The 19,053-nt window shown below is 39.2% G+C and overlaps 1 protein-coding gene across 1 annotated transcript in view; it reads left to right on the top strand.

Moving 5' to 3' along the window:
• Positions 1 to 19,053, top strand: part of LOC140235831 (uncharacterized) — an 88,209-nt gene that overhangs the window by 32,412 nt on the left and 36,744 nt on the right. Inside the window, exons 16-28 of the mRNA XM_072315832.1 lie at positions 88 to 216; positions 1,646 to 1,767; positions 3,724 to 3,874; positions 5,401 to 5,525; positions 8,283 to 8,573; positions 9,910 to 10,047; positions 11,354 to 11,510; positions 12,751 to 12,864; positions 13,572 to 13,718; positions 15,221 to 15,340; positions 15,943 to 16,080; positions 17,462 to 17,598; positions 18,646 to 18,757. Coding sequence (XP_072171933.1) covers positions 88 to 216; positions 1,646 to 1,767; positions 3,724 to 3,874; positions 5,401 to 5,525; positions 8,283 to 8,573; positions 9,910 to 10,047; positions 11,354 to 11,510; positions 12,751 to 12,864; positions 13,572 to 13,718; positions 15,221 to 15,340; positions 15,943 to 16,080; positions 17,462 to 17,598; positions 18,646 to 18,757 — 1,881 coding nt within the window. The remainder of the gene's footprint in view (positions 1 to 87; positions 217 to 1,645; positions 1,768 to 3,723; positions 3,875 to 5,400; positions 5,526 to 8,282; positions 8,574 to 9,909; positions 10,048 to 11,353; positions 11,511 to 12,750; positions 12,865 to 13,571; positions 13,719 to 15,220; positions 15,341 to 15,942; positions 16,081 to 17,461; positions 17,599 to 18,645; positions 18,758 to 19,053) is intronic.

Consider the following 19,053-nt stretch of genomic DNA (forward strand, 5'->3'; position numbering starts at 1 on the left):
CAATTCAATTCAGTTCAATTCAATTCAATTCAATTCAATTTGATTTAATTCAATTCATCTATTTCATTCTCATTTTTCTTCAAATAGAAAGCATCACATTCTCTGACGCTTTGACCATCAATGGGAACATTGTAACGACGAGCACAGTGGATGGTGTGGACGTTTCAGACTTGGATGCAGACACGGTACGAGAGGCTGGAGCCAAGACTGTTACAGGTAAAATTTGTGTGTCGTTAAATAGAGTATTAGAAATGTCATTTTTCATTTTCAATAATTAAGTATGGACCAATCGTTACTTATCAATTCCGAACTATTTTCAAAATTTTTTGATTAAACACATTAACTGTCAATCACTATATCCACCTCATTTTGGTTATGATTTTTTTTTCTGTATTTTCAACTCGTACAATTTGTTTTCAGTCATGAAGTGTATAGCCTATCTTTCAGACACTTGGCACTTTTTTTCTTGCAATTACAGCTATGTGCTGAGTGTTTTGACTTTCTGGTTGATGATTTGATTGGAATGCATAGTAGATGATTATGTATCATATAATTATTAGGAGGCAAACACTTCCTGATAGGTAATGTAGGATATTAGAGAAATAAATGTGATATAAATAGAGACATTGCATTAATCATTTATAAGCCAGTTCACAGTTCCAATCTGAGCATGTACAGTTAAAGGTCATTGCAGACCATCTCTTGAAATGAATTTGCAACTGAGGTATTCAAAACCTAGATAGGGCTTCATGATAACTGCATTATAAATGAACCAGGTACAGATTGGTATTTACAGGAGAATGTGCAGTCTTTTCAGCAACATTAACAAAAGTCATTCATGCAGCATTGATATATAAATTACCACTTCCTGCATGGCTAATTTCAACTGCTCTTCTTGAAGACTATTCCATGTATTGCAAAGTCTGTGGTTGGAGAGGTCATTGCAGACTACCATGTAGTGCTAACTGAACTGGCTTATATGTCCACTGAGCCATAAAATTGTATTTGAAGCTCTCCAATGGTTTGTCTCTTCCTCAACACTTAAATTTTGTGGGGACACAAGTCAGTGATACTGACCAGTACACACTTCCATTACCCATCATTGTATGAGCGGACCTGTTTGTTGATAGATTTTGGATTAGCTCTTTTGATTTCTAAGGAGATGCATCGGCAATGAGAATTTATTTAATTTGCAAGGAGGCACAACTGTATGTGTCGAACACTTTTGATAATAGTCAAGATGTGCTAATGAATATAGCTGTGGCCAGTAGAGGGAAGACTCTGATTATTCAAATTCATGAAATTCTTCCGTCAAGATGTTTTCATTGCAACTGATTGAGAAATTGCCCTACATCAACGTAAATAAGCATTGAATTGATCAGTGTTTTAGTAGTAGATAGCCATGATAAAATCATGGGCATGCATACTCAAGCAGGATTCGAACCTACGACCTCCTGATCTCCGGATAGGTGCCATCTCCACCAGACCACGGAGTTTCGCCCAACAGCAAGTGTAGTTGGTTCTAATCCTTATAGCATGCAGCGGGCACTGCGTAATTATTCAAATTCAACACTGATCAGTTCAGTCCTTATTTACGTCGATTCTCTAGCTCTTGTTGTGAGATGTAAAAGCTTTCCTCCTTTAGGACCAGTGACATTTTCCAGTCCTGTGACTGTGACTGGCGATGTTGCGATCAGCGGAACTGCAAACACGATCGATCTTGCAGATTTCGACAGCCGAGCAGTGCGACATAATGTGGATACAACTGTAAGTCACAAGTTACGATGATCAAAGTGTTGCTCAACATAAACCAAAATTCCAGAGTCCCTGAATAATTCCTCGCTATATAACTCTTCAAGTTCTCTAAAAATGTACCATATGTCTCAGAAAAAAAAAATCATAACTGGACCCTCTGCAGTGGTAACTTTAAATATAGTGAATCAATCCAAATACAATTTCAGGGTCTGAAACTATAACTTATAACCCATATCTTACTTAAAACCCCATCAGATTTGCTTCAGTGGTCAAAGAGAAATGAAGAGTTTTGTAGAGCATGTCAGGAATTCCTTCCCTCCAAAATCTGTCCAATGTGTTCACACATTATTCAATTCCAAGAGCATCCAAGTTCTAAATTTGGAAGAATCAGACCCATACGGACATGCTGTACAAAGATCCACATTTCTCTGTGGCCACTTAACCACATTAAATAGGATTTTCTGCAAAACATGGCTATTAAAGATGTTATGTTTCAAGACCCTGAAGTAGAAATCAGACAATTTAATCATATTGAAAGTTTTCAATGTGAAATTCTGTTTGGAATTTTTTTTGGGGACATACTGTAGAGGTTTTGTACCTACACCTTTGTATGAGAGTGTTCGGTGCCTGCTTGTGTAATATTTGACTGCATGACAGTCTGAGTTACGCGGCAAGTATGAGCACCAAACAGCAAGCTACTTGTTGAGTTTTTGCTGGTATTAGAAATGTGTTTTGCAAATACTTAGTGTATATCAGAGTTAATAACAAAACTCTAGATTTGATTAATAGTAAGCAATCTTTGTGAATTTTATGAGAAGACTCACAGTATTGTGAAAATAAAAACACTGCAAAAATGGCTTGTGCAACATACCTTTTTCAGAAGATCATTTAAAGATTATTTCCCTGTAACAAGATTAATATTTGTGGTACCTAATCAATGTGTCATATGCAATTGTAATTGCTGAATGTTCAACAGTCAAAAGGTGATGACTTTGCAGACAATTGCTGACATCTCGATCAGCAGATCCTGGAGAAGCATGATGATTTGATTGGACCATATTGGTATGTCCGTATCATGGCCTTGATGACGATTTTACACAATTCGACCGGTGATGCACTCAGTTATTTCACGGAATGAAGGAGTTGTTGAAACCCTTGAAAGTTGCAAATATGTGAAATCGGTATCAATTTAATTCATTGTCCAAACTATTACAAAAATTTGAACATAATATTAAACTGTGTGAAGCACCAAAATAACATCACAATTACTAAAAAAAAAAAAAAAAAAAGAGACAAAGGAATTATGTCATTTTTGCAAGAGATTTTGAAGTGGATTATATCATAAAATTCTTTCACAATGTGCTCTTCCGTGAACTGAACTCACATAGTGTATGGAATGTCTCAAACCACTACACATCACCTTGGACAATTTGTGAAAGAATCTTGCAAACTCAAATCCATGCTTCTGTGTTGTTCTCATAAGCTTCTCTATGGTGGTCAGCGAGAGGTTTGAGCTTGTCGCTGCCACATGCTCAAATTCTTGCACATCATTCTCAATAGATATATAGTTAAATGCTCAAATTCCTGCACAACGTACCCAAAAGACAACAAACATTCTCAAATTTTTGTGTAACATCCTCAAAAACCATCAACATGCTATGCAACATCCTCAAATATTGGCAACATGCAAAAAATGATTAGTAATCAGCACATGAGAAGCATGTGCAGAACTTGAGGAAACAACAAACTATGTGGAAAGTTAGTACGCAAAACATGAGACAGAATATTGAATGATATTAAAGCAGCACAATGGGAAATACATTTCATTAAATATTGTGCGCAAGCATGTTCATGATGTGCGCTGTGTGCACATATACAAATTCCACAGTATTCTCACACTCAGAGCTTAATTGCAATGCGTTCAAATATGAAGATGTGGCCCACCCTGTTCCACCCCACGTCCTTCAGATTACTGGGGCCAAGATATTCAGCGCTGACGTCACGGTTGAGGGCGATCTCCATTCAAGTGGAACCATTGACGGTGTGAAAGTCTTCAGCGACACGCTTCTCATCAACTCCACCGAATCAAACCGAAATCCGACTGAGAGTCACATATCAGGTGGGGACATGATTCAAGCTGTTGGTAGCTATGAGAGAAAATGGGTTGTTGATGTAATTTTACTGCTGTAATGAAAAACACAAAGCAAAACAAAACAGTCACACTGGCAAAAGACTGTGATCTTTTGAAAGATATCAGAGTTTTGCCAGTGTGACATCAAACAAACTCACATTTTTTTTTTTAATATAACTTCTTGCAAAACTTCCCCCGAAACTTCCCACTCAAACTAGGGATATTTCTCGGACCCCCCCCCCATCAAACTTCTTGATCTTTTGCCAGGGAGAATACTGAACCATCAGGAAGCTTATTACTTTATGACCAGTTCACCATCTGTTTGTGGATGTCATTGTAATGTAAAGGTCTGCATTGTTATACGTACGTCACAATCACCAGCTGTCACACAGGATGCTCTTTCTTCTTTCTTGTGCATGCATACTGCATGGTGACCCAAACTTCAAGAACTTAAATTGAGCAGTTTGTCTGCCAGTGTGGATGGACAACCAAATATTGCACAGACTTTGCAATCTTAAATTTTGCAATCTTTTGCCAGTGTGACAGCAGCTATAGAAAGATCCATTTACTTTTAGGGGCGTTACTTTTCCAATAGGAGGCTCACATTAGTTTCTTTTGGTTTTATTGGTTCTGATTGCTGTCATTATTGGAACCGATAGAAACTCCATTCAGAAGTACAGAAGTTAAATGTTCACCTATAAACACCATCAGAAATTCAGTACAAACCCATAGGCCTGAGTTAAAGGAAGGTGGTACAGTCTTTGTCCATTGTTTCAACCATGGACAAGGCCCATATAGTTTTGTACGGGGCGCCTAGTTTTGCATGGCCAATTTTGCTACGAAATTTGTCATTTCGTTGATGAAATTTAACCATTTCGTTGATGAAATGTAGACAATTTATTGAACATTTTGTCAGTGAAATGGCTGATTTTGTAAAGAAATAGGCCATGCGGCACTTGGCGCCCCATACAAAACTACAATCTTTGTCCATGGTTTAAAACGTGGACAAAGATTGTACCACCTTCGTGAATTCGGGCCAATGACTTCAAACCAACAGGATGTCTAATATGCCTCATTGGTTCATAAGTCGCTTTGGTCCCTATTGGTTTGTTACATGTAAGTTTCTGTTGGTTTCAGGGAATGCATTGCTGAAACCAACAGGATATCGTGATAGTCCTATTTGGTTTGTGTTTTGCTGGCTTTTATTGGCTTCCCATGGGAACCAATAATCTGTAGCTATACCCATCAAGATATTCTGTTAGTCCCATAGTGTATTGGCTTCTGTTAGTTTTGCTGATTTTTATTGGTATATTCCCATCACAAGCAATAATCTGTAGCTAACCTTTAGATGTGGTCAGTGCCTGGGAGTATCAGAATAATGCATTGTAACCAAAGAATAGACTTTGATGTTAGTTTGAGTGCATAGGCCTATCGTAATATGACTCAGATACTTACGGAGAATTATGGCTCGATAACTTGATGAAAGCTGACCACAAATCTTATGTGCTCTACAGGACTACTTTTCCCTTACGGTGAGGGATTGGACACTTTCCTGCCCAGCAATGATGACGAAACTGCTAACGCGACTGCCCTTGAACAAGAGTTTCCATTCTTTGGGACAACTCAAACATCACTCTATGTGAGTTCTTTGTTTTCACTTTGGCATTATCACTGGAATTTTTGTCTGTGTGCAGTTTAGGCCTATGTATCTTTGTTTGATGACTAATATCCATTTTGATATTTGTCTTTAAATTTTGCATCCATTCTCCATCATTAAAAACAAACAATAATCTCTTTAAAGTTAATTTTCATTTTCAGCATTATCCCCTTAATTTTCTGTCATGTGTATTGTATGAATCTTTGTTAAATTCGCGCTACATACACTTTATCTGTCTTTAATCTTTGCATCCGGAACTTGCATCTTTTCGTAAAATTTCAAGGCACTCTGATTATGTGTGCACCCTATATGTTATCTCTACTTATATACATACAGTTGAACCTCTATTATCCGGCCTCCCTTTATCCGGATCTCTCTATTATCTGGACGCAATCTCGCCGTGATTTTTTAAAAATAATTACGGGAAGAAAGGGGGATTCCCAACTCCTTGAGAACTCCTACCCAAACACACATGAATTACATATTACTTCCAATATGATTAACATACATTGCATCAAATTTCCTTCCAAATTGCTTACCTTCAGACATTTCAACATCCCGAAACATCCCCAAATGTAACAATGAAAAGGTTGCAGTATACACATTACTACATGTGGTACTACAATGGGCTACATCAGTACATGTGTATGTATATGTACATATATAAAGCATTGAGTCTCCCGTATCCGCCCAAATCCCTTTATATCCGGATGAGCCCCGGTCCCGACTTGTCCGGATACGAGAGGTTCAACTGTATAGATAGTAATGACTGGTATTTGATGTACATTGTACATCTAGGCGTTTAGATTTTTACATTGAAAATGAATTAGCAGCGTTGATTTTAATGTTATTACAGATAGGATGATAATCATGAATACTTGTCGATCAGTTGCAAATTTCATTATTATGGGCAGAATGGCTCAAGTGATTTTCCATTTTCTTGAAAACAGGTGGTATGTGGTACCCATGGGGGTGGAGGGAAGGCTAGGGTAGGACCTACACTGTAAAAAGTCAAAACATTTTCATTTTGAAAATAGGCAGCGATATTTTGACCAAACCTGGCAAGAATCATTGGGGAGTAAGGCTGGTTCTGGATACAAATACCCCATATTAATTTTTTTATTTAAATGCAACATTTCTATCTTATTGACAACAGATGGGTGAATTTTGACTATCATTATCATTATATTTCATTATCATAATTTTTTTTTTGTTATCATTACTATGATTGTAATTCTTTCTTCTTCTTCTTATCATTATTATTATTATTACTATGATCAATATTATAATTTTCATTTTTTGTCTCGCCCACCGGAGGTGAAGGCGAGACTAAGGGATCCAAATGGCGTCCGTCGTCCGTCACAAATGTTAAAGTTTACCTGCAAGACTCTCTTATGATGCATAACTTGGCAACTGTTTAGTTACAGCAATGGCAGCCACACTTGGGTGATAGAAGCACTAGGGGTATCTTCATGTTATGGTGTTGTCGGAGGTCATGTGATGATGTCAAAGGTCATTTGAGGTCATATATTAAAGAGTATGTGCAAGACTCTCTTTTCTATGTTAAAGTTTACCTGCAAGACTCTCTTTTGACAAATAACTTCACATATTAGTTGCTTGGATTACAACCTAACTTGGGTGATGGATGCACTGGGGGTACCTTCAGTTATGGTGCCGTAAGAGGTCACATGATAAGGACAAAGGTCGTTTGAGGTCATACGTTAAAGTTTACTTGCAAGACTCTCTTATCACACGTAACTCAGCACATGTTGCTACAATGGCAATCAAACTTGGGTGATCGTAGATGTCTCTTGGGAAGTTGAAGGTTACCACAAGGTCAAAGGTCACAGACAGGAGTCAACGAACTTTTAGGGCCCAATGTTAAGTTTTTAGGGTGCATTTCGTTTATGGCTCATAACTTTTGATCCCTTTGTCCGTTTGTGACCAAACTTGGATGGAAGATGTCCCTTGGGGAGGTGAAGGTCGTCACAAGGTCAAAGGTCACATACAGGGGTCAACAAACTTTTAGGGCCCAATGTTAAGTTTTTAGGGCGCATTTCGTTTATGGCTCATAACTTTTGATCCCTATATCCGTTTGTGACCAAACTTGGACGGTAGATGTCCTTTGGGGAGTTAAAGGTCATCACAAGGTCAAAGGTCACAGAAAGGGGTCAAAACATTTTTAGGGCCCAATGTTAAGTATATACAGGGGTCAACAAACTTTTAGGGCCCAATGTTAAGTTTTTAGGGCGCATTTCGTTTATGGCTCATAACTTTTGATCCCTATATCCGTTTGTGACCAAACTTGGACGGTAGATGTCCTTTGGGGAGTTAAAGGTCATCACAAGGTCAAAGGTCACAGAAAGGGGTCAAAACATTTTTAGGGCCCAATGTTAAGTTTTTATGGCGCATTTCGATTATAGCTCATTACTTTTGATCCCTTTGTCCGTTTGTGACCAAACTTGGATCATGGTAAATGTCCCTTGGGGTGTTGAAGGTCACCACAAGGTCAAAGGTCATAAGCAGGTCAATTAACTTCTGGGAGTTATAAAAAAATAATTCCTTGTACACGAATGGGCGAGACACAATTTGGCACTTGCCTTGGTTTTTTTGCTATTGCTATTGTGGTCATCTCTTTTATCACTCTAAACAAACACTCTACACCCTCTGCATTTGATGTCCCATGTACTCTTACTGTCACTTGTAGTCAACTCTTTCCTCACTATCCTCCTCACACAGGTCAATACCAACGGTCTCATCTCCTTTGGTGAGGCAATCACCACCTACACGCCTGTACAGTTTCACCAGGGCATTGACCAGAGCTATATCGCCCCCTTCTGGAGCGACGTCAACACTAACATCGCCGGCACCGTCTCGTACCGCCAGAAGACGCGCACGTCCCGCGAGGATCCCATCTTCCAGGAGGCTGACCGCATCGTCTGCAAGACGCTCCAGCTGCACTTTGACTCGACCTGGCTCCTCATTGCGACTTGGCATGAAGTGGCGTACTTTGGGGCCACAGGTCCTGCGGTAGGTTCCCAACTCGACCAGTATATACACTGGTTTCAAGATTCAAGATTCAAAATGAAAGATAAAATATTGGTTATGTGAAAAATGTGCATACAGTGTAACATTATTTTGGAGACATTTAACTGTGCAGAGTTTGTAAGTGTTACAAACAGTATGATATACAATGTATATATGGCATACATTTCAAGTACATTTTCTGCAGTTGTGTAGAAACAATGTTCTAACTTTCACTTGAGGACCAGGTAAGCCATCTAATTCACCTGCTGAAGCTAGCATTCCAAAATATGGAATCCAGTTGGTGTGGTTAAGTAGCTTCTATGCCAGGCATACCCTTCGGCAACTCTTTGTCAGATAAGAATTATTGTCCGTTCTTTAAAAAGTAGTCCTTCAATATTGATATGATTTACAGGCTTGTATAATTGAGAATTAGAATGGATTATCCAATTTCCACAAACCTTCACTGATGTGTAGTCTCATAATACTGTTGCATTCACTAAATCCACATGATCAATTGGGTTTCATTCCCTGTAAAATTTGCAGAGCCAATTCAAACACAACGCTGCTGCTGTATAACAAGAAAGCTGTATATACAATGACTTTATCTGGCTTGGGGAGATAAGAAAATATTTACTTTTCAACAGCTCTTTCTAGAATTCTTTTTTCAGTCAGAGAAATATGAGTTAATGAAATGATGATATAGTTAGATTTGTCATTGCTGGAAGTAAAACAAAACAACAAAAGTTGTTTTATAACTGTTTTTTTGCACTATAGTGTACGTTGTGTAAATCTCCCGAGTGCCACATTATTCTGAGACTGCAGCGCAGACATGCTTTAGGAAAGCATCCGAATTTTCAAACCCGTATAATTTCTTATAGAAATTTCCATTGACAGTGACATGAGCAAAGTTGTGGGTAGTATTCCAAACTTTCCTTTGATGTAAATTATTGACAAAGCTAATCATTTAATTTTTCTTTCAAATGGCCAGTTGGTACATTATTGTCCAGGTCTGGGAGGCAAGACTTATGCACACATAAACCCTGACACAAAATTAGAATTTACTCACAAAACCCTGAGGGAACACTGCTTGATATTCAATTACCATGCAATGCAAGGTCCATCTGACAGGAGTGGAATCACAAGTGAGGCTTCTGTTGTATACTGTGGCATGTGACAATTTATCAATCAGGCTGGGCAGGTTTGTGCATTCTAGCAAAATATGCAAAGTTGGCATCCTGTTGACCGAGTTAGGCATGCGAACAGGGCACATGAGGAGTTAAAAATTGTCATGGAAGTTATTTTTGTAGAGAGTGTTTTTGTTGTGGTCTTTTGTGCGCAGAGGAACACTTTCCAAGTGGTGCTGGTCACTGATGGGACGCTCTCGTTTGCCATCTTCAACTACGAGGACATCAACTGGACAACGGGTTCAGCTAGTGATGGGTCAGCAGAGACAGGTCTCGGAGGAACACCTGCCATGGTGAGTGTCCAATGCTACAGCTTGGACAAGTTGGCTAGTTGGTGACCAGTGAATGACCAATGTGCTGTTGTCCTGCAGGCATCTTCCTTTTTGTGCTGCATGGATGAATTGGCTTGTTTAGTGAACAATGATTGACCAGTATGAGATTAACCTCGAGAAATCTTCCTTCAGTGTGCTGCAAGGATAAGTTGACTAGATAGTGACCAAGTGAGTGATCAGTGTGCTGTTGTCCCGTAGAAATCTTCCTTTGCCTGCAGCACAGGACAAGTTGACTAGTTCAGAGTGACCAGTGAGTGACTAGTGTGGGACTAACCTGGAGAAATTACCCTTAGTGTGCAGCAAGGATAAGCTGACTAGTTAGGACTAATGAGCAAGCAGTGTGTTGTTGTCCCGTAGATATGTTCCTTTGCGTGCAGCACAGGACAAGTTGACTAATATATAGTGACCAGTGAGTGACTAGTGTGGGACTAACCTGGAGAAATTACCCTTTGCGTGGTGCAAGGATAAGCTGAATAGTCAGGGACCGATGAGTGATCAGTGTGCTGTTGCAGAGTTGGAATATTTTCCTTTGTGTGCCCCACAGATAAATTGACTAGATTGTGACCAGTGAGTGACCAGTGTGCTGTTGTCCTGCAGGAATCTTCCTCTGTGTGTTGCACAGATAAGTTGTCTAGCCCCCCCCCCCCTTCTTTTTTTGCCTATTATGCTCACTTTTGGTTCATCTTTTTTTTTTTGGCCTCATGAACCATGCAATAATTGTACAGTACATTTACAATCATTTCATGGAAACATAATAACTTTCATTTTAGAGAGCAATGCTGCTGGGTGGTGTAAAGCTGTAAAAAAGGATTTTATTCCTAGATTACTTGATTTTAGAGGAATTGTTTAGGACAGATGAGGTGTAACAGTAAAGATCTTATGACATGTAGCTCTTATCATCGCTAATGTTTCATAGAATGTTAATAGTAAGAGGGTTTTATCATTTTCTTTTTTAATTGTACATGGCCAGAATATTTAACCCTAAATACATGTACTTATGGTTCAGAAGTTTTCCTGGATTTTGCACTGAGAAATTACTGAAGCTACCGTAGCTTGAATTGTAACTTTGAAATGTGATGGAAAGGTGAGAATGAAAAGAGCCAAATTATGGAGTAGGTAGATGTCATAATTCTAAAACTTTTGAGCTAGTCTCTCTTCAAGCCCATCCAGTGATGTTGGCAGCTGGATTACACTCCCTCCCATGATATAACTACAGGAGCCCAATAGTTGTGTGTTCACTTGCAAACTCTCTTCTCTTTTTTGACAGGCTGGATACAACGCCGGTGACGGCGAAATATACTACAAGATCCCAGGTTCTTGGACGGGTGACATAGTCGACATCGATGACGGAACAAATACGGACACAGTTGGGCGGTGGCTACTTGAAGTTGACCATGTCAAAGACACTTCCATGTATTTCAAAGGTAGAGTCGTCCCTCACCTTTGCAGTGGATCCATAATTGCATGAATTAAGTCTTCTTTGCAAATAAGAAATGGGATTTGTTTTAATCCACAGTACTGTGCAAAAATTTGTGATTTTTCCTATTTCAAGATTTATATTTCCCCATCCCCAAAAATAGTTACCCTCTTTTTTTTTTCGGATGGGTTTGTACAAAAAAAGATAAAAACGTATATTAGCATTTTTATTTTAAGTATGAGCTTTGCAAATTTATGATTCTGGTACAGTGGCATGTTTAAAGAGTTATGTTGTTCGTGTTCAATTTTTTTTATCCATGACTCTCTGCTCTAAGTTGTAGGATACAAGCACAATTGATTCCACTCCATGGATTGATGAATACCATGAGATTGAATTTTTGGTAGCAACACTTGTTTCTCACGTTTATGTGAAGCTTCTAAAGGGCGTGGAACTTCCCAACATCCTGTCTTGTGTCCTTGTTGCGGTTGCTTTTCACTCTGAAGAAATGCATTCATATCTACAGTAGATATCCCCTGCTGAACCCTGACAAGAATATGGGGGGGGGGGGGGGAGCTCCCACGTCCCCGCTCCATATCGCAGCCATCAACCGCGTGGTCTCTACGAAAATGAGCACACACATTGCCTGCGACCTAACCTACAAAACTGTAGCATTGATTTTCCAAGATTGATTATCATTCATGTATTTTTTTGCATGACATGGGACTTTGTGTTATACTGCATAAATTACTTCTCAGGTAAGGCTCCAAAAAGCAAATTTTTTGTGTACATATTCCTTCTAGTGTCCTTAGCAGATGAAAGAGAAAAAAATTTGCCATCAAAAAGAATTTAGATATTTTAAAGGTTTTTTACATTTCTTATTTTTCTTATTTTTCAATGCATTTGCATGAATGCATTTGTTCAGAGTGAAAAGCAACCACAACAAGGACGCAAAACAGGATGTTGGGAAGTTCCCCGCCCAACTGAGATGATTTTATGCATATGCATGTTACACAACATACCTGAGAGTGAGCTGCATCTCCATTTACATCATGAACTCCTACCTGTGCAATATTTGTTTTATAAAATGAGTCGAAAATTTACAACATTTTTCTATTGTACATTTCTGGGTGAATCAGTCAGTTACGTACAGTGTCAGTCCTGACGTGGCCAGAAAACAGGTCAGACTATTCAAAGTTTGACACACACACAAAAGTTGCTGTTTTTTCCCCGTTTTTGACCCCAAATAGGTCAGCTAATCACGGGACACAAACGATTCACCAACTGCCTGAGGGTGGCCAGAGCTCTTCAGGTCGAGGGTCTGGTTGACGGGATCGACATCGATGAGGGGGTGATGCTCAGTGGTAGGCCGATATACCAATGAAAACAAACATTTTTCAGACCAAAGTACTGTCTTTAGGAGAAGTTTACCATGCAATTACTTGAGTCAATTTGACCAAAAGACAAAACAAAACACAAAACTCAAAACAAAGCAGACCAGCAGATATGGAAATAGATCAGAGGAAACCTTTGTGTATAAAGATATCCTAAACACTGGCATTGCATTATTCTCTTATTATGTTGATGTAGTGGTCATGAACAGAGGACATGTGCATTCGGATATCATACACCCTTCTCATATATTGACGATGTCTTACAATGATTCTTTTTGAACTTGCGATTTAAGAGACATCAAACAAAATACTGTATACACCATATATTTCGCGAGTCTAAATTTTTGCAAATTGGAAATTCCCGACGATTTCGCGAGTGGTTAAATTCGCATACATCACATTCATATCGGGATCAGAGTCAATACTTTCGTGTGTCTTTAATTTCGCGAATAGCACCTGACTCGCAAAATTCGCGAAAATAAAAACCTCGCAAAATATTAGGCTTATACAGTATACAATATTGTATGTTTTGATGTTATATGAATATATCTTACATACACATACATACATATGACTGACTTGCATTATATACCTCAGTGGATATATTTATGAGTATATCTTGCTTTGGTCTATCTCTCTGTATTTGTAAATTATTTCCTTCATATGTTTGCCCACAGCAAGTTGCACTATTGGGGCAGACAAGATGTTTGAAGATGGAATCACCGTAGAGGGCGACATTCACACTTCGGGGGAGGTCGACGGAGTAGATGTGTCTGACCTCGCCCCAAAGGTTATGACCCTCGACACCCGGCAGTCCGTTCAAGGTAAACGGAGTGTGAGTGACGTGGGCATTGTGTCTCTCATTTGACAGTTGTTTTAATAGCAAGGTTGCTCGAGTCGAGAAGTTCTCTACTTTCTGCTCAGGTGCCGACATCAACCTCATCATCTGTTAACCCATTGAGGACGTTGAGGACGAGTCCCGAGTATTCTCGGGGAGGGGTCTATGGGAAATGCGTGTTGTAGCAAAATCAGTCCGTCCTCAACAGGTTAAACTGGAGATTCTTGTGGTTGTATATTTAAAGGACAATTACCGGCCCTTGCTAAATACACTTTAGTGATGGGTTAGAGTTAAGATTGGGGTTAGGATTAGGTTTAGAATTTGGGTTAGGATCAGGGTTAGGTTGAGGATTAGGATTACATTGTGGGGTTAGCTCAAGGGGAAGGGTCTTGCGTAAGTCCAGGGGTAATTGTCCTAGAACCCTTGAGATTGGACCCCTTGGCAAACTGGAAACTCTGCTGTGCAAACTTGCATACAATATTTTATGTGCACAGCGCACATCGCTAGCATGATCATGAAGTGTGACATCTCTTTCGGCCAGTATTCTGTTCTGTGGTTACAGTTATAGTAAAAAGTGGTATTAAGTACATCTTTAACAGGAAAACATGCAACTAGTATGGCAGAAATTCAAAGTCAAGACTAGAGAGCAAGATTTTGCAAAACGGTCTCAAAGCGAGAGATCTCCTGCCAGAGGTGCACGGGAGAGTTAATGCTATACATCATAACATGACCTCGGACGTGAGATGGCAAAACAATGTATGCCGAAAATTCATGAAATTTGACTTAGTCACATATCTCAGCTTACAGTATTTTAGTATAATCTTAAACTCTTGACCAAAGCTTGAAATCAGAACACATTCCGTTACTGAGATTTGACACCCCCCTCCCAGTGGGAATTGTTCAAATTTTATTGGCAAAACAACGTAAGGGTCGATATGCTTGCTCCTGCTCAACACACGTCAGGCATGGACTTGGCAAAACAACGTATTTACATGCAATACGTTTTGCCATCTACATGTTTACGCAGTATTTACGAATAATTACGAATACAATAGGCTGAGCGCTGCGTGCGGCTGCAGAAGCGTGCACATATTGACGTTGGACATATGCGCGCCAGTGATCGTGACTTGTGTTGTTTTGCCGTAGCAATGGCAATAGCATGGTTATGTTGAGATGGCAAAACAATGTATGTTATGATTAGATGCAAATTATTCTAATACATGTAAAGGGTCTGGACAAATCACTGTATTACTGATAATGTTGGTCCTTCTACGGTAAGACATGAAGTCTTTAACAAAAACAGAAAAAGAGCTTTAGGATTGCGAAACTTCAAACTTGATTTACTGGAAATGTTGTTGGATGTAGATATGTTGTTTTGCCATCTCAAGGCCAACCTGCTATGTGCACTATGTTATAGATCTTCAGTTGTCGCCAACATTATCCAGTCCTGTACACAATCTCCCATCATATGATTTATTCTACTTGCAGGGGACATCACTTTTAGCAACCCTCTCACATCGAACAGAAATGTCAACGTCCAAGGGAATGTCAATGGCAAGGACTTGAGCGTCTTTGAGGCTGATGCTGTCTACAAGAATGAGAATACAGGTTATTTGAAAACAAGTATTATATAGGAATGATATTTAGGAACATTTCTGTTACTGGAACGAAGGCAGACAAATAAATTTTGTTTTTCTTTAGAACAAACCATACTACCAAGAAATGCTTGTATGTGGCAACCACAAAATTAGTGTGGCAGTCAGGGCTTCGGTGCAGAGTGAACTTTGATGATGATGATGATGATGATGATGATGATGATGATGATGATGATGATGATGATGATGATGATGATGATGATGATGATGATGATGATGATGATGATGATGATGATGATCCACAGCATTTGTACAGCCCCACATGTCTGTTGTAGAAAAATTAAAAGGTGCAGACTTGTCCAAGAGAGTAAGCAATTGAATGCCACACTCAAGACACATGTGTGTCTTGAGTAAGGCTTTGAAGGTTTGCCATAAGCACCACAAATGGACAGGAAGAGAAATGAATGAAGTCTCACTAATGTCCATGCAGTTTTCCTATAATGGTTGGGTTTAAGGTATGGCATCCTTGAAAACTTTAAAGCATGTCTAACTTTAGTAGGTCTTCTACCAATAAGCCCCATATTTTTCTGTTCTCCTTCGCCCCCATTCACTTAGAACAAGTCATAACGGCGGCCAAAACATTCACCGATTCTGTCAGTGTCTCGACTGGCCACATCACCTTCAGTGGTTCCGTGAACACGTACGACCTGAGCTCAGACTTCTTGGATCTCTCTACCGCCCAAACTGTCTCAGGTACGTCCAATGATATCCCGTTGTATCCAACATTATATTGACTAGCCCAGAGGGAGACATTATTCAGATGTCACCTTTTAAGAGGGGTTAACACTAGACATCCACACAAGAGTTATACTTTGCCCAAGAGATCATATTTTCCCATTTAAGCATGCAATGCTGAGGATGTTGTCTCTATGAAAAAATGTAACTCTCAGAGACTGTCCAGTGTTATATTACAATGAAAGATGAGGAAATATTGTTATGACATATGATCTACAAGTGAATACACATCTTATTTTTCTAGCCCTATACATTGGCAGCTGCTCAGATTTTTGAATTGTATGGATTTCCTGATGTCACGTTGCAATGATAATTTCAAACCATGCTGCATAATAGTCAAGTGATTGCACTTTGACCAATCACAGACCAGTATTTCTGTAGACCATGTAATATCAGAAAATATTGCCTGAACAAAACATTGTATAATACCACAAGAGGTATACTATGTATACGGCAAAATGATTGTTACATGCTTGGCTGTCCATACAAAAAGTGATAGACATGAAAACTGAATAAAAAGTACACAGAGTGAACAAATCACATTCTGCTGGACATTGAGAGAGAATACTATATCGTCGCTGGGGTGACAAGACCTCGTATCTCAAAAATGTCAAAAATTTTTTTTTTAGCTTAATGGTCAAATAATGGGTCGAGTGATGTCTTGGCCAAATCCTAACTGTCTTACTCCAAAAATGAAGCCACCATGACATGTCAAAGAGAAGGCTTTCCCATTCACTATAGTGCTTTGGCCGCCATGTTTTTTCGCTCTCCTGAACATTTGACGATTTTGAGATACGTGGTTTTGTCACCCCAGCGACGATATACGCCATATATGTTGCGAGCGTAAATTTTCAGGAATCAGGAATTCCTGACAATTTCACGAGTGGTTAAAATTTCAAATTCGCGAAAAGTCCTCTACTGAACGGAGAAGTGTACACGGGCACATCACATTCACATCGGGATCAGAGTCAATATTTTCACGAATAGCACCTTACTCAAGAAATTTGAGAAAATAAAAACCTGGCAAAAACATTTGGCATGTACAGTAGCAGTGGAAACCAGTAGACCGCATCTGGGGGGCATTTCATGAAGGAACTTGTCGGATAAAATATCTGACAAGTCAATTATATCCGACAAGTTTTGAGAAATTCTTTAGTCTGATTGGCTGATTTCTCTGAACTTGTCGGATATAATTGACTTGTCGGACATTTTATCCGACAAGTTCCTTCATGAAATGCCCCCCCCCCCCCTGATAATGCTTTGTAGAGGGATGAATAGGACCTCCGACAACTACTCTTGTGCTCAAACGAGATACTCTGTTTTGTTGGTTTTATGACAGGAGCCAAAACATTTACTGATGGTTTCCAGGCCTCCGCCCATATGGATGTCGGAGGGACTGTGGACGGAGTGACCATCCAAACTCTCTGGTCTTCGGCTGCGTTGACGACTAGGGATGAGACTTTGGGCGGAGACAAGGTTTTTATTGATTCCTACATACTTTTGCTCCTCAATGTGATTTTGTGTGTGTGTGTGTGTGTGTGTGTGTGCCACCTTGTAAACCCGTAGTTTGCCACATTATTCTGAGACTAGCTGCATTGCATGAGCACTTTTGAAAAACATTCCATCCTTGAAAGCACAGCAACTTTTTATAGAAGCGTTTATATTAGACATGCAGTACAGTTGCAGAAAAAATTGCAAGCTTTGGTGTGATGTAAATTTTAGGAAAAAGCTATTGCTGTTCATCTTGCAAGTGGCCGTGCAGTCCTCATAGCAAATTGTCTTTTTGCACGATTGTGCGGCTCAGCAATTAATATGCAAAGATGGCAAGTTGTAGACTTGATCGGGTTGACTTGATTGACTTGAGTTAATGTGGCACACAAGGAGATAACAGCTTTGAGGTTTTTCATTTTTAATCTCTGTATCTTTTCTAGTCTTTTAGTCAATATTTTAAGCTAATTTCTTATTTTGCCATTCTAGAGAGTCTTATAGTGCAACGTGATTTCTCTGTTTTAATAAATAATTGTAAAAATGTGATATATGTAGACAAAATCTTACCTGAAATTACTCTGTGTATGTTGAGTAAGCGGCCTACATTTGTGTAGTGTGTAGGAACGAAAGATGAATTTTAGTCATTTCCTCCTGCAATAAAAAATTCAAAATTGATGTTTGTGTGTGTGTGTGTTGGCACAAATTGAAGATTTCTTTACTTTCTTGATATGATCATCGTGCACAAAGTGTCATGCAGTCATGTAATGAGGCTAAAGTGCCTTGCCCAAGGGCACAATCATTTCTGTCAGGGATTTGAACCAGGGACCTTGTGATTAGTGGTGGTGGTCTTAAAGTGGTCTAGTGCCACAGCAGCTTGTCACAAATCCACTTGCAGTTTTTGTTAAGTCCATTCATTTGTAAGTTGATGTGGAATAGAGAAAAAATTGTTTCCTATTGGTCTTTATCTATTGATCGCTTCTTCTGATTTTTAGTTGTTTATTTTATCTTATTTTATTTTATTTTTTTTGCTGAAAGACTTTTACAGGAAGCGCCAGTGTCGGGGCTGCCTTGGGCATCGGGGGAGACACAAACACCGTTGACCTGTCCGAGGATATTGTGATGCTGAGTGGGGAGCAAACGATTACAGGTGACTGTTGATTTCATCATCTGATTTTCTATCAATACTCATCATTTCTCTCACGCTGCTTTTAGTTTCCTCCATCACATACATGAACATGATTATGTGCCATATAACATGTCTTATAAAGATATTTTTTTCTCTCTCTCTTTGCCGTGAGGATCATATGTGACTATGCATCATAAAACGAACAAAAAGTCGCATCCCTTGATTTTACGGGAGGACTCAAAGAGGGTGAAATGGGTCAACCAAGTCTTAAGTTTTTCATTTTTTCTGAAAGAACTATCCTCCTACATTATTCTTAA

The sequence above is a fragment of the Diadema setosum genome, chromosome 12 (assembly GCF_964275005.1).
Source record: "Diadema setosum chromosome 12, eeDiaSeto1, whole genome shotgun sequence".
Taxonomy (NCBI): domain Eukaryota; kingdom Metazoa; phylum Echinodermata; class Echinoidea; order Diadematoida; family Diadematidae; genus Diadema; species Diadema setosum.